General features: G+C 42.6%; 1 protein-coding gene across 5 annotated transcripts in view; it reads right to left on the minus strand.

Annotated features, from left to right (window-relative positions):
- The window catches only part of RAPGEF1 (Rap guanine nucleotide exchange factor 1), an 83,732-nt gene that overhangs the window by 33,184 nt on the left and 34,054 nt on the right, over window positions 1–16,494 (minus strand). For all 5 annotated transcript variants that reach the window (XM_057401583.1, XM_057401582.1, XM_057401581.1 and 2 more), the window contains exons 3-9: window positions 13,347–13,525; window positions 10,024–10,180; window positions 6,077–6,165; window positions 5,619–5,771; window positions 4,111–4,234; window positions 2,774–2,957; window positions 1,666–2,181 (exon numbers count right to left, since the gene is read on the minus strand). In XM_057401583.1, the coding sequence (XP_057257566.1) occupies window positions 1,666–2,181; window positions 2,774–2,957; window positions 4,111–4,234; window positions 5,619–5,771; window positions 6,077–6,165; window positions 10,024–10,180; window positions 13,347–13,525 (1,402 nt within the window). The remainder of the gene's footprint in view (window positions 1–1,665; window positions 2,182–2,773; window positions 2,958–4,110; window positions 4,235–5,618; window positions 5,772–6,076; window positions 6,166–10,023; window positions 10,181–13,346; window positions 13,526–16,494) is intronic.

The raw sequence follows: 16,494 nt of genomic DNA on the forward strand, positions 1-16,494 counted from the left end.
AATCCAATCTGTTCAATACTCCAAGAGCTTCTCATAGCGCCAGATGACAATTAACTCTTTTCTAACATCAAAGAAATTCACATACAAGGCTGTGGTGTTGAGGTTAAAAGTGTGCATGGGAAATAATGGAGAAGATAGCTTTTAAAACTGTTTTTAACTAACTCCTTAAGATCTTATATGATAACAGAAAACAAAGACATGGGACCTAAAGAGGAAAGCAAACAGCCCAGATCTCTCTTTCAACTGTCAAATTGCCTCTTACCCAAGATTTACCCAGGCATCTCCCTCTACTAAAGCTGCCTACGTGCACAAAGGTGCATCTCCCTGCATCCATCCCAGTCTGCATGGTGTAAAACCACCTGGACCAGCCCTTGTTATCAACACCCAGAGCCCAGCAGGACCTGATCCTGCAGTCAGGAGGCTCTGCATCACATCCCCTTGCAGGTGAGTATTCTGAAAAGCATGAGCCGTAACAACCAGCCTTGGCTACGGCCCATGCCAGCTCTTACATCCTTTCTGTTGCCTACAAACAAACACCTCAGCTCCTTTTCAGTTGCTTTCAGTATAATTTAAATGTTTGCTTCCCAAAGAGGGCAAAAGTGATTTCCTGTATATAGGGAAACTACCATAGGAATGGACAGAATACTGACCCTGCTGCACCACATGCTGATCTTGCCTCCACCTTATTCTCAGTGAAGAGGCTTATGATCTGCAGAGATGAGTCAGAAAGCCAATCCAGCACTTTCAGATCAGCTCTCCACTTGGGCTGCCAGCCACATAACGTAACACTGTTGATCCAGATCTTGTATACACCACCTCCTCATGCAACATACAGCTGCAAAGCAAGCCAGTGACTAGTGAACTAACATCTGCTGGATCTCACTGCATAGTTTGCAGCCTTCCTTGGCAGATCAGTATGGCTGCTTGTTTGGCATGAGCTTTCACATGTTTTCAGCCATGAACATTAAGGAAGTCAGAATAAGGTTGTGAGCTGGAGTCACAGTCAGTACTGGTGTGCCAGGAGCCTGGCTGGGGCCAGAGAGCCTTTGCTTTAGAGGCTGCTCATTTTAATGATGTGGGAAATTCTTAGCCATCCAGAGGAAATGAGATCCCATAGCAAAGCAGTAGTACTGGACACTAGGTTAATAGTCTTGTCTTGCCCAACTGTGTGGGTGACTATGTTCCTATTCCCAAATAACTGCTCTGGCAATGCTTGGTTTTGGACAGAGAAGCAGCCCTTTCTCTGAGCTCTTGGAGAGTATCCAATTCTCTTCTGCAGTGGCAAAACACTCGTAAAACGGGGACACAGGAGCAGGAATGGACATAAAATAGGAGGATACACTTGGAAGATCTGCAGGGCAGAGTGCCTTGGAGACTCACACTCAGGTAAAGAGAGAAGTAAAATGGTCTCACTATAGTAATGTAGATGCCATGTGGTGACAGCTCCCCTTGGGCCTGGATCATTCCTGGCTCCAAGAGTCACTCCCTGCCCACCACAGGTGTGACACATCCCTTCCATGTCTTTGACACGACTAACTGATTTTGACACAGCCTCACGTAAGCAAGAACATTACCTTGGGGGTCACCATTACTTAGTGGTCATCAGAAGCACAACTGCAGGGAAGGAGAAACCCAAGTAAAACCCAAATACAAGAACTTGCTTACTGTGTTTGTTTTTCTTCTCTGGCAGAGGAGGTGGCTTTTCAGGGTCACTGTTAGAATCTGGAGCAGCAAAATCAGCAATGAATTCAACTGGTGCTGAAGAGTTTCCTTGCTGGAAAGGCAAAACAGCAGCAAACGGTGTGAAGGGTATTGATGGGACAGACACTGCATTCTGCATGTCATCCTCCGAGATGTTATCGTATTGGGAAGGGTGCCTCTCATAGGACACCCTGCAGCCTGAGTTATCTGAAGTCTGAGAAGCTGCACTCCTCCTCTTCTTTTCTGGTAAAGCTGGAGGAGTCTCTGTTGGCTGTGCTGCTCCTGAGAGGCTGCAGAATTCCAGTGGAGGAGAGGTGCCCTGTGGGAGCTGGAAAGCATGTCCATGGAAAGGGGAGCCAGACTCACCCAAAGACTCTGGCAATGGGCTGAGGATACCTGGAGCCTGCTGAGGTATCTGATCAGCATTGGAGAGGTCTTGCTGCAGGAATTCATAGTCGGGATCATAGTGATCTGATTGATCTGGTTAAACAGAGGAGACAGGAGAATGATGAATTAGTTTCTCTCTTCCACTGTTTAGCCCTTCTTAATTCTGCTCCTCCCACTCCATCAGTTAATTAATCAGTTCATTTAATCAGATTGCTATTTTGTTGCAGCAGGGACCATCTTGCTACACCTTCTGTAACATCCAGCCTTAATAAAACTCCTCCCATTATTTCTTTACATTAGCAAACAAGTAAAAAACATTCAGCAGGTAGATCATTGCATGTTTCATATCTATATTTTTATTTTCTTTCCTAGTATGTAGAAACAACATCTCTTTAGTCTACCAGGACTGTCATTTCTGCAGACAAGTCTGAAATCAACAAAACATTCCACTTGAGAGAGAGCTGAATTGAGTTTGAACACAATCATCTACAGCTAGGGAAACACATTCCCCTGGGCTTTTTCCTATCCGACAGACTATAACTCTGCATAGAACCGCCTGCAGCAGCTACAAGATGACAGTTGCAAGCGCAATCCATTTACTTCTGCATCACAGCCATGACAGCTCCCAGGCAAGAGTGAAGGGGGCTCCTCCAGCAGCAGGAGGACAACCCTGGCCTCTGCTTACCTAATGTTTCACAGCTTGTGTTGCGGGAGCACTGACCGCTGTCGCGGTCCAGAGAAGAGAGCTGCTCGTCAGACTTGCTGAGTTTGCCGATGCTACTGCATGGTGAGAGGCGAGGAGATTCCCCCCCATAGGAGTGGCTTCCACCTGACAACCTTCTCTGGGCATAGCAGTCCACATCAAAATCCTTAAGCAAAATAAACATCAAATTACTGTCATTCTTGGCAGCTCACTAATAAGGAAGATGCAGCTTGAGGACCAAATACCTCACAGTTGTGTTAAGAAAACCAGGGGGGAAGAGGATCAGTGCTGCTACCCCCCTCTAGTTACACAAGCTGTGTGTGTGACCCACACTGAACTTCACAGAGGCTGAGAAGAGTCCCTCACTGCTTCACACGTCTGATAACTGCTTGTCCAGACACCGATAGTAGGGAATTAGCCTGCAAGACTTCTCATGAAATAGCCTTTAGCAACCGTTTAGCTGAAATGCATGCAAAGGCAAAATAAGCAATAGTGAGATATAACTTTCTGTGCCTCTATTGTATTTTCCATGTTATACATTTCTACTTTTGAAGTTCCTCAAGCCCATCAACCTGCGAGTGAACTGCTCAAGCGATCCCATTTCAGCAAAACAACCTAAGTGTGACTGTACTAGGAACTGAAGAACTTCCACAGCTTCATCTGGGTCAGCCAAATGACTAAGCCAGAGCTGAGGTTTTAGGGATGAGGACAAGATTTGATTTTGGTGCAATTTAATACAATTCAGGTCCTCACTGCTGAGTTAGGCAAGTTCCTAAATGTGTAGTGCAACCCAGCCACTTACCTCATAAACCCCAGTCTAGCACAAGCAATGGAGCATGACTAACACACACAGTCCCCAGTTTTCTGTATGTTCCCAAAGCACTAGCAGTGGTCAGAGCAGTTGCTCAAACTACTGCTTGTGTTAAAAGAGGTTTTAAATTGTGACTGGGTGAAGACATACTTGGCCTCTAAGTAAACCTTGGTGAGATCTTGGTAAGCTCAGTTGTGTACCTGATCTCCTCAACAGAGCAACGCTCAACCACTCACATCGTCACACTCTGTTACAGCTCAAGGCAACAAAGTTTGTAGCAATTTGTCAATTAAATCCAAACAACACTGTAAAAAAAAATCACGCTGTTCACATTATTTATTATCCTGATGTTCCTGTCACTTAAACTCCTGCTCCCGAGTTCAGGGCTGTTTGGGACGAGCAGAGGCGTGCAGGGAACTGTGCAGCTGCAGCTCATGGCATTTCTCTGAGCTTTTGCTGCAGTTCACAGCACGTTTCTTTGGCTTTCACAAAGGGATTATGCCATTACCTGTCTGTTGATTCCAACAGGTAAACTGGACCCACTGGTGGCTCGACTCATGGGGGCCACAACTGCCACTCTGGTCGGGGAAGGTGCCGACTGCCGCTTTTTAGGAGGTAATGCTGGTGGAGGGCTGCAAGACACAACAGGCATTGATGCTTCCAGCAAAAAGACTTTCAGAGCTTTCACAAGCTTGTTTTTCCAGAAAGTCTTTGACTTGGCAGGCTCAAAGCTCACAGGTACTTGTCCAAAGCTGGCCAGGAGCTATTCAGCAAAGCGTATGCACTAACAAATATCAATTTAAGAATGCTCTCATGGGTAGGGTCCTGTGCAGTGATTTATTTTTAAGGTTGGAAAAGAGTTGGTATTTCTCAAACAAAAACAACTGCTGTTTTCAGAATTATTTTTAATGGAGCTAATTAGCAAGGTAATTATTTCTTAATAAAAGTGGTGAAAATCCAAATTAAATGTATTGTTTGACCCCTTCCTCCCACCTTCCAGGTTTGAAAACTGTTCAGAGTTTCAGAAATCTACAGGAAAGGACAATTCTTTTTCTGCTCTTTCACTCTCCTGATGAGCTTCAGGGAACAAGATGGTCAGTGTTGCCCTCAGCATGTGAGGGATCCATGCTCTGGCATGAATCTGTTTCAGATACACATATTAGCATTAACTAGTGAGATTTCAACCACTGTACTTTTAGTATTTGCTTCTAATGGTGCCTAAATCTGGTAACCATCGAGCCTGTGAGATACCCAAGAGCATGTTCTGTTTCTGGAACATACCACCAAATAGTTATGACACCCATGAGAATTCACAAAATACATAGAAATGTAATTCTTTTTGCCAACCACAGCCCTTGATGACACATTTTCATATTAGCACAACATGCATTTTTCACACCATCCATGAGCACCAGTGCTAGAGAAGAAAAAAACTGCACACAGAGGCCAAAAACCTGTAAACTGGGGTTTTTCTCTTCCTTCTCAAAATAGAACATAGAAACTTTCATGTGGTTACTCGCAGATCAGGGTAAGAACTAGGTAAAAGATTTTTTTCACACACTAGTGGCTCCTTTCACTCTTAAGCAAATGCAGAACAACCTGGATGTGCAGGACAGGCTGGTAACTGTCTGCTGATGTTAACAGAACATTTCCCACTGGATACAGCAGCAAGACACTGTTGTACAGTGTGGTGTTCATATATATGTTTTAAATAAGGTTCTTATGCCTTTACGTGATGCCTCTCATGCAAGGATGTCAGGGCATGGCATTACCCTCACATAAAAAGGAAAGGAAAACACAGATAATGAAGGGTATTGCTCAAAACAAGGCAGAGAGATAACAAAGTCATAAACAGAACCCAGGAGCAGGGAAGAATTACTCTCGAGGACTGGAAATTCAGAGGCTTCACTAACCCTCCTTGTGATGTTTCTTGTGCATATTTTGCAAGGTTGTTGAAAAACCAAGGAGCTGGTAAGAGCCACTGGTATTCTTCAGTCAGCTGGTTGCCAGTATTACCTGTTTTCTGCCACACGAATGCTAGGCAGAGGGGGTTTGGGAGGTGCAACTTCTTCGTCCATGGAGTCAGTCAGTAGCTCATTGGATTGAGTCATATTAGTTGTTTTGTTGAGGATCTCCATTTCTCGGTCTGTAAGGGGAAGTTCTGATGGGCTGCAACAAGCACAACACAGATTATATACCACAGAACACAGCAGGAATGTAGCACGCTGGCAGGTTAATGCATATGTTAAATCACACACAATATGAGAGACACTTACAGCATACCTATAGGTATCTTCCCTATCCTATCATAGCATATTCTCTTTAAATGGTCCCACTGTAATGGATGAGGCTACATAAAGAACACTATGCTACCCTCTGTGAAGAACTAAATGCTTTAATTCAACTATCAGTAACCAGAAATTATCACTTCTACATTAGTCCTGCAGACAGGAGAAACCCCGCCAGTGACCCACCTGTCAGATTTACATGCTGGTAAACTGGGTTTAACTGGGCTTGTGGGAGAGGGATGCTCCTGCTTTTCAATCGTGAGTCTGACCAGCTCCTGATGGATGGAGAGAAGAAAAAGAGAATCATCATTATTTGCTGAATGCTGCACTGAAACATCCTAGGTCAGAAAGGGATGTTGGCACAGTAAGCTCCTGGTTACCCACATTATGGATTAACGATGGCATGGACACAGAGCTGAGGTGGGTGTAAGTGTGGAACAGAGATATACAAATGATGCAGCACTGTTTCTAAGGAGCAGCCTGCACCTTTGGCTATATTTGAGTTAAGTTTATAAACCCTGGCCCTAAGGGGATTCTGCACAAACCCACATGTGCGTCTTTTTGCCATGCTTCCTCTTTCCTCTATTGTCACAAATATGTTCCAGTCCCTATAACACCCTAGATAATGCAAATTGCCTTTACATACATAAAATGTAAGTACACAAAAGTCTTACACAGTGGAATACTTCATCTAGCTAGTGAAAAAATATAAATAATTGCTTTATATTTTATAAGCAAGTATATATTTGTCTCAGAAAGCAAGTTTTGCGTAAGATGCCCAACAAGAAGTTAAATCAAGAACACCTTTATTAATAGGCCTGCTTGCCCTGAAGCCATCTTTTAACATGTTAGCAACGGAAGTCTTAATTATTCAAGGAACTACTCTGGGTGTATCTGTTATAGGAAGATAAGGCTCTGGATAAAGAGATAAGGGCATGATAATCCTGAAATATAAGTCTGCCAGCAGTCAGAACAACAATCAGTCGTGCTAGAAAGATGGAGAGAACATTTTACAGATGTCTGAGGCCAACAAATAGATCTACTGTTAACAGATGCAAACACATGCCCTCTTACAGGCAGGCTGGAAAACTGGCAATGTTTCCTGACAGTATTGGCTTCCCAGCATATTATGCAAAGGAAACTATATGGGATCAATTTTTAATTTTAAAGCACCCTGAAGTACAATGTCATCATTTCAGTATCATCTTCACGTCCATGTCTGTGGAGCTTGGAAACAACTGTCATTGCTCTCTCAACGCAATAACTGCAACTGGACCGTTGTCATCATCAGCTTTCCAAGGAAAGGGAATATTCTAGTTCTCATGTTTTTATATAAGGCTCTATTTAAAGCTCAGTGTCCATGGGTCAACATACACACAAGAGGAATAAAGTACTGCACCGGATGTGCAATGGACTATGAGAACAGTCCAAGTGTCCATCACAGCTGATTTTGGTTTCAATGTTCTACTTATGTTCTTGGTGTGACCTTGTGCTTAATAATAATGTACACTGTGTCAAACAAAAGCACAACAAAACACTCAGCTGGAAATGGAAATTCCCACAAGTGAGGATGGAAGAGCACAAACATAGTGTATACAGATGTCCATGTGGGTTAATGCTATGAAGATGTTCCTGTCTGAGACAGACAGACAAGAGCCCTTGTGAGGAACAGCATGTTCTGAGTGCCCTGATGAGGAAAAGCACAGCACCAAGCTGACCACAGCCAGGCAGCCTGCCCAGCTCCCACCTAGAAGGGGCATGTCCCCCAGTGGGGAAGTACTCTGCTACAAGGAGCAATAGGCCTTTTGACAATCTATCAGGTCCACTGTGATAATGTACATTATATTGTATAGAGAAAAGTAATATAATTAAGGCTCTTCTATCACAGAAAACAGGATCACTCTTTCCTCTAAACTTTGACCGATATCACTGGATTCCATGGACCCTGATTTTTAATCTTCTCTACTAACCCCAAAATGAGAACTAGCATTTGAAAATGAAGCCAAGATCTTCAGTGTACACACAGAGGTAATCAGCACGCAATCGAGCCAGATGCGCATTATGCTATTCCTTATCAGCAAGTAAAGAGATTCCTGCAGCAGTAATTACAGATAATTAAAGCCTCTCTACAAACTTTTGCTACTTCAGCAAGCTGGAAATTCCAAAATGAGATGGATTTTTAAGAAGTTATGTAATCAAAACAAGGTTGTTTTTCTTTTTCCTTTTTATATATGGCTAGCAAGGCATCAAAACCTGAGATCAAAACAAAAGTAAGAGAAGCACACAAGTGACTCCTTTACGCTTAACTCTGAAAACACAGGGGGAAGTAAGCACTGAAATGTGGAAGTGGATCTGATGTGATCTGCCAGAAACACAAAAAGGGCTCTCCCACAGCAGAGAAGTGTCCAACTTCTCAGTTCTGCTTCCAGACCTGAAAGCTGGCTTGGCCCTTCTAAAATAAACCTTGTTCCTCGCTGTGCAGGAGAAGAGTGCATGCCGCTTCCAAATGCTGACCTGTTGATGGGCAGACACATTCGCATCTACCCAGACGGACGCACATCTGCTCGCTGACCAGACATAAGCCAGCTCCAACTGGAAGGCCAAAATAACTTTTCGTCTCACAACAAAGAAGAGACTGATATAGCCATGCCATGCAGTGGAGCTTAATAGCTCAGGCTTAGCACTGTACAGACCTGCCTGCATTCATTCCAGCTGCTTGCAGCGTGGGCAGAGCAGGCATTCAAGACCTACCACCCATCCACACAAGCACACGACTTTGGCTGGAAGGCAACAGGTACTGGGGTTTAAATATTGAAGTGAATGGACAGAGGGTCTCCAAGTCTCCTGTGATGAGACTACACAACTCTATCCCAGATCTGTTGGAAACACGGCTCTCCATGGGATTGTGCAGCTTCATTAAGTGGTAACAGAGTGAACCCTCCCCACTATTTGCTGGGATTTTACAGCTCAGATACCACAGCACAGATTTTCACGTACTGCAAATTGCTACTAAATTCCAGCACTAACAGCAGCTGAGGCTTCAGGCTAAACTCTCTTCCTATATCCTGCTGTGCAAATTTAAGATCGGCTTTTCTTTCCAAATCTGGATCTTAAACGGCATATTGTGGAAAATAATCCTGGAAAATCTGTCTTCTCTTAGTGATGGGAATGTTTTGTTTCAAAGATGCTTATTTAAAAGGCTTGACAATGAATAGATTTTACTATCTGTGTTCGAGTAACATGAAAGAGATATTCAGAGCATGCAAACACCACAACACAACTCCTAAAAACATGATAACCAAAGCTTGGGAGATCCACATCATTTCTGCATTCAGCTCCAGTTTACAAAAACTAAGCTGAGGTGCAGCACAGTGAAAGCTGTCTGTTCCTGATACACTAACCCAGGTGAAACACCTACTGCAGGTCTTAAAACTCTATCCCAACTTCCCCTCCGTACTTGATCTGAACATCTCCATTTAGATTCAGATCTGCTGTTGGAAGAGGCTCAACTTCCTCTACAGCTTTCAAAATAAGACTGCCAGGAGATACAACAGGCTCTCCACTGGTGCCCTAAGCCCAGGTCAAGCCAACTTTTAACTGCAGTGCTAGGACAGCTGAATGAACAGCCTTGGCAGCCATTTGCGCAGAGACAAGCCTAGGAAATAGAAATAGTGGGTACCAAAAAGCTTATCAGGAGGAAGAAGGAAAGCAAACAGCTTTCCCTGGGTAGGGTAGGGAGGGAGTGCTGTAAGTAGACCTCACAAAGGATACAAAGGTTTCTGTTCCCATTAGTTATGTAAAATTAATCTCCAGAAAACTGAGCTGAGCTCATCACCTGTCCCACACCCTAATCCCACTGCTGAAAGTGATGATGGATCACTGACAAATCCCTTAAAATTTATGTTAAAACACAGAGCTGGAGTCTGAGTCTCTGTGGGCCTTGACAGGAAGCATTTCCATTGTATTTTGCCAAGACAGAAAATATGCAAACTCTGTAATCTGCATGGGAGACTGGGAATGACTTGCTGAAATTTAATATGATGCTGAATAAAGATTTCAACCTCTTTCAACCAGATCTCTTCTAAATCCATTATTATATACCTTATATAATTTACAGGATTTGTCTCATGTACCTTTACTCCATCCAGAACTGCTTTTATGACACCCTTCACTGTTGTCACCATCTCCTTGTCTTCCGAATTCACGCCTTCCAGCATCACTTGATCAGACCAGCGGATTAGATTGGCCAGACTCTGGTACACACGGCTATAGCAGGATGAGATGGCAGAGCTGGACAGTTGAGAAAGAACAAAATGAAGTTATGGAGATATTATCAAACATTACGAGAGTGCTTGATTTAAAGCGCATTTCACACTGTTAAAGACATCATTGTTCTCATTTTCTCTCTGACATCCAGAATTTGTGTTGAGCAGGTGACAAAGCCTGGGTTTCTCCTTTGATGCAGTTGCCCTCTAGCTCTCCAGCACCAAAGAGGATGACAGTAGGCAGGTACAATCAGCAGATCATTCTCAGTTAACAGAAAGAATTATCTGGGCTGCAGATTAACACAGCAGTGCTAAAAAGAACATCCTTTCCATTTTAATTTACAGCTCCATCCCATGCCTTAACTTCAAAGGTAAATATTTAAGTGCTATATTTAAGTCTAAGTTACATTATTTCACCATTATCTTTGCTTTCCTTCTTCCTTATTAACTCTCCCCAAAAGTGTCTTGGATAATTGAGAGCTACCTGTATTACAAACCATTGCCTCAACTGTTTATAATGCCTGAAAACATGTAATTAAAACCTGCTTCTTTACAGAAATTGAGCTGAATGAATCTCAGGTTTGGAAGAGGAAGGGTGTTGCTTTGTTTTGTTTGCAATGAGAAACAGAATTGGAGCTATTGTTCCAAAGGAGGAAAAAAAAAGAAGTTTGGAAGGATGACAACTCTAAATAAAAGTTAACTGTAACAACAGCGCTCACAGGCATTTCCCTGGCCATTCTGAAAGCACTTACTTCATTATTAAACAAGGTGTGTAACAGTACTGCTGATGGCAACGCTTCAACAATTCTTTGTAAAGCTAAATCAACTCCAAACTGCATCAAAACCATAAATAGATAAGAGAAGGTGTAATCTTGCAATCATTACTGATACAAGTGTTCCAAATCACCCCATTTTAATTCAGGATCCATTTTATACTGGCTTAATTCCAGTGATTTCATTATCTGTGAGAAGAGAATCGAGCCCACAAGCTTCAAGGAGATTATTTAGGTGAATGAGGTTTGCAGGCCTGGAGAAAGAGCTATTGTCAAGTTACAACCAGGGAGATACAAACAAGGGGGGGTACTTTTTGTTTAGCTGTTTGTTTTTTTTAAAAGCATGCTGCTTGCCATTTGTTCTAATTTCAAATGAAATTAGCTTGGTAGGAGATATTTCCCAAACAGGGCCCTCCCCCATCTCTTTCTAAGGCTTTGATTTCCTTGCCATTAATCTTCAGCCTGCTTCCTTCTAAGGAGGCAGTAATTGAAAGCCCATTTTGTGCTAGATTTAATTACTTTTTTCCTTGATGCAAATGCTTCCCTTAAAGCCAAAAGAAGTCCAGCAATGATTGCAGGCCTTTCTTCCACACTGACACAAGTCTGGCTCACTTTTCCTGAGGGGGATTTGCTACCAAAACCACCCCTTTGTCACTACTGGAAAGAGATAAAGTACATCGGTAGGCACAAAAGGACACAGCCTGTTGAGAACACCACATCCCTTTTATTACTGTGAGGCTAAACAAGGTACAACATATATCTGTGCTTTAATACATACTGTTTCCAGAAAGAGAGACTTACCATTACGTAGAGGACTCCACTGCCTACTGACTATGAAAATTCTGCTTATATGGGTAAATACAGATATCCAACTGTCAAGGTTGCATTAGTTCATCACTAAGAGACAGGGCATAAGAAATTTGAAGAACAGAACTGTCTCAAATACTGCTGCTGCTGCAGACCACTTGGTTGATATTTATTTTCAAGTATATTCTTGAAAGGAAAGATCGCCCAGCAAACACGCCCTGGATACAGAAATCAAAGCAAGCGGCTATAAAGATAATATGTTCTATCCTAAAAATATTTGCTGGCATTTTACATGCTCTCCTGGTGTAAGGGGAAAGTTCCCTGTTTCTTTTATTAAGTGAGAGCAGGTGCTTGTTAGGAATTTAATGGCTGTGTGAAACCTGATAGCAACAGAAGAAACTTCTGTGCCTGCACCAAGAAGCCTGATAATTGTTCCCATTCTAGCAGCTATTGCTCTTTGTAGTTGTACAGATCCAACCTAAATTGGACCCCTCCTGTCCCAGCCACAGCTCTGATTCTCACCTATTGCTTCTTTCATTTCGTACAGTCAGATACAACCCTGGCCTACGCATCAGGGCCAAACACAGATAAGCATCTCTGCAAAGTATTTGGCACCCTACTGCTGTCTTGACCATACTATAAGCTTTTCTTGCATCAGAATGGAAATCAGCATCTTGAAACAAACAAACAAAAAAAATCAAGATATTTAATCAGAAAACAAATAGGAACAGTACAGAAACAGGCAGGATTTCAGGAACCAAACACCTGCATTTTTTTGCCTAGTTTTGTGCTTTTCTCTGTCTGTGCTAATCTTGCTCTTTCTATATTATCCAACGTTTGCTTGTTTTGTGTAAATTAGCTCCAGCATCTATGGGATGAGCAGTAGCTACATCTCTATGGCTTGACAACTCCACAAATTCCTATAATCCATGTTGAGCTTTGCTTTGGCAAATTTCTATTACTTCCCTGGCTCCAAACTCGCTGTCTAAGATAATACACAGATAATAATAAAAGATAATACACATAATCTGTTAAAAGATAAAACAAATAATCTGTTGAGAGTAGACAGGAATAAACTTGGAGTGGTTAATCTACTGAAGTACATCTATTGACTTCTGTTCTGTGTCTGATCCAGTAAAATCCAAAAAAGCAGTTAAGAGTGGAGGCTCAAGCTTCTCTAACATCAGGGTGGATAAACCGAACACAAAAAGGTATTACTCTGAAGATGAACTCTTTTTCAGGTAAAAGCTACTGGATTTGCTAGCTTTTAGGATACCACCATGGACTGCAGAAGCAGTGTAGCACCTGAGGGGAATCTCCTGCTAGTAAATGATGCATTTCCAAATTTATGCTAAGAATCATCCCTTCTTCCTCTCTGAAACCATTCTGATTTGCTTTATCTTCCCAAAGCATCGGCTTCTCCACAGCAGGGTACCCGCTTTTAAATCATGTTTGAAAACTGCCACATAATTAGTAAAAAACAGCCATCACTTCATTAGCCACTGCAGCATTGCCTGTCTCCTGCACAATGTGATTCTTTACATGCAAGAAAGAGAGAAGCTGGGAGCCTGCTGCTCTGTCATGGTCCCAAAACTCAAGAAGGACACTTACCTTTGCTGGATGCGTGGATCGGTTTGCACCAAGGGCAGGATGGCTTCCAGCACTTTACTTGCTGAGCCTGGCAGCATCTCTAACACCTTGTTATCAATTGCCATTTTGTCCACAATGGTCTTAAAGTAGCGCAATGCACTGACAACCTCCTTCTCCTTTTCCTCTAGCCATGATACATTCTGAAGAGGAGGAAACAAAGGGGGGAGATGTTAAAACCTGATGTTACACAGCCTTCTCACCTCCTCTACCCTGCACACCTTCTGCAGGCAAATTTGCTGCCTGTCCCTGCCCCTAAGTGCATATAGCAATGATAATGCAAGAAAGGAAGCAACAACTACTGGTTTTAATTGAGCTGCTCCTTTGATGCAATCAAAGTCCTCCAGCACATCTCACTACCAAAAGGTGTTTTCAGCCAGTAAATGCAGCGGATGAGCCAAAGGGAAAAAGAAAAGAGGACACCCCCCTGCCCTGAATCAGAAAAACTTACTTATGTCTCCATTTCTGTATCCATCCTCATAGTTTCAACAACATATATGCTGCTCATCCTTACAATTCTGATTAATTCTCCTGACTCCAATATGCCTACTTGTTTGAGAGTGGGCTACAGTCTCGTACCTCCATTCACAAATAACAACCTCCATCCTGATCAGCTTCCAACCCAAACCATTTTGTGATGCTGCTGGCACAAGGGAATTCACATGCTTTCAGAGGGACAAACTGTGAAAGTTAGGTTTTGGCATCGGTGAATGAATGTTGCAGAAGGGAACAATTCATTGGAATAAAGCTGAGTTGCGGTCACCAACTTCCTTGCCACCACCAACGCTTAGAAGAGGAAACTCAGAAGTGATACATGATGCCTTAAAGGCATTCTGGACAGGGATATTTTTAAGAAGTTTACCTGAGTACGCCTGGAGGACTTTTAATGCCACAAGCAGCTCCTAAGTGAGATTTAAATGAACTACTGAACACTGTTAGAAAAGGAGCAGAGAGCTTAGCAGAGTCAGGTTTCATCCATTATCTCCTCAGTAAATTCAGCTTCAAGAATTAATGACCTATGGGCATTGTGCGCTCCCCATACTCTTGTCAGCTGTTAGACTGCTGCTTTTCTGTGAAATCAGGCCAGCAGCCCAAAAGGTTTTAGGAAGAACAACTTATAGGCAACACTGGTTAGTAATGTGGGGCCAGTTGCATAAAAGGATTAGATTCCCAAGTCCCATAGAGCTCCAAGTCTAACATCCAATCCAGGACCTGCAAACCACCCTGTCATTTTCCATCTCATCTGGGAAGTGCCCAAACTCTGCTGCTGCTTCCACTTTATGACCATACTGCTTGCCAGGCACCTCAAGTTCTGACCTGCAGCCCACAGCACCCAAATTCCCTTGCTGAGGAGCATCCTGGCAACTTACTGATACAAAAAAGGACATTTCTCATTTTTCAGGCATTTCACCACTGCAGAATTTACTCCAAGAGATACGGAGGAGCTCAAACTCAGACGGTCTGGCACATCATATAAAATGATCACACATTTCAGGGATGAAGAGCCCCTGTATATCCCCAAGCAAGTATGACCATGGCCCTCTGGTCAGAGCTCTCAAAAAGAAGTGAAAAAATGTGGACTGCAGTTCCTGCTCTGATGGCTGTTTATGTATTTCATTCAAAAACTGTTTCCTGAAGAAAGGCTTGTGACTTAATAGCTTAAACACTCTCCTGGCGCTTAGGAGGGATGGGCTTGATTCTGAGAGTTCAGGGCTGAGAATGACAAATGGAAACACATATCCTTCCGCTGAGCACACCAAGGCATGCAAATCCAGCTACCGGACACTATATGGGACACAGCCCTCCTTTTGCAACTTCCCTGCCAGCTCTTTGGGTGACATTCCTTAGGAGCACTTTTACTGAATCTCATTCTGAGGTCCAGAGGTACCGCGTATGTGTGTGCGTATGTGTGCACACAAACATACACAAAGCAAGCCTGTACATCCTACACAGGATCACAGGTGCTGCTCAGAGCTCGCATACATCAATGTCAGTTGTTGCTCCGAGGCTGAAGTTGCTTGTGTTTAGTGCTTTACTCACTGTGGCCTGAGAACAACAGCAATAAATCTGGAGAAAGGAGCAATAATCTAGTGGGATGGATGGATATTAATATATCCCCATGCCTATATCTCACAAGAGTAATGATATTAAATTTTTCCACCAAACATCTGTGTTCCTAATGCCAAAGTAGGAGTCTTCCCTTAAATAATCATTACAAATGCATCATGTATGAGACACAACTGACCCAGAAAGGGGTTACAGCAAGCTGTACAGAACACACCCAATTACAAAAGCTGAACAGACCCTTTTTGCCTGCATTTTGGCAATGAAAAACCTATTACAACTTTGCATATGTTGCTGAAGGACACTACTGTTCCTACAATATGCCCTATGGTTAAGAACCAAAGACACGGTCCAAGGGACAAAAGGAAGCTCAGAAAAACCTCCCCGTATGGTGCCGAATTTCTAGGTATAAAGGGGAAGAGGAGAGGTCTGCATAACCTTCAGGTTACCCATAGTGATTTCACATTAATTTTTTGGTATTGCTATTTCTGCTCTACAGTGATTATCTACTTAAGATGCTATTTTTATACCCTTGAAGTACTTAAAAGGGAGGAAAGGATGATATTTGGTTCATCAAGTATGTCTTCTGACAGAAAATCTCCTGTTTGTCAACTGATGTCTATATTCCAGTGAGGGAATCTGGCAACAGTCCATGCATATCCTCTTCCCCACTCCCTCCACACAAAGCTAATGAGCTCACTACATCCAACTAATTGATTAGTTGGACAGTAGCTATTACAACACACAAGGAATGAGCCAGAAATCAACAATATATCACAGTATAAAACTGCATACAGCTTAAATAATCATGTATGGTAATAAAAACTACTGCAAGTGTTTTGTTTTCCAATTAAAAAATCCCAATCTGCACATAAAGAAAGGTCTTGCGTGTTCAGCATGCCTTATCAGTAAATCTTCTTGAATTGTTTTTAAGAGGAAAGAAAGAAAAGCAAAACCTTCACCTGTTATTAACATGCTAAGATATATTTGCTGTAGGATAGCATTTTGAAATGGATACTTCATTTCCAATTTATTTAATTTGTGGTCA

Source organism: Pezoporus wallicus, unplaced genomic scaffold, assembly GCF_028554395.1.
Source record: "Pezoporus wallicus isolate ANWC-B61680 ecotype Strahan unplaced genomic scaffold, APGP_CSIRO_Pwel_v1 contig_8013, whole genome shotgun sequence".
Taxonomy (NCBI): Eukaryota; Metazoa; Chordata; class Aves; order Psittaciformes; family Psittacidae; genus Pezoporus; species Pezoporus wallicus.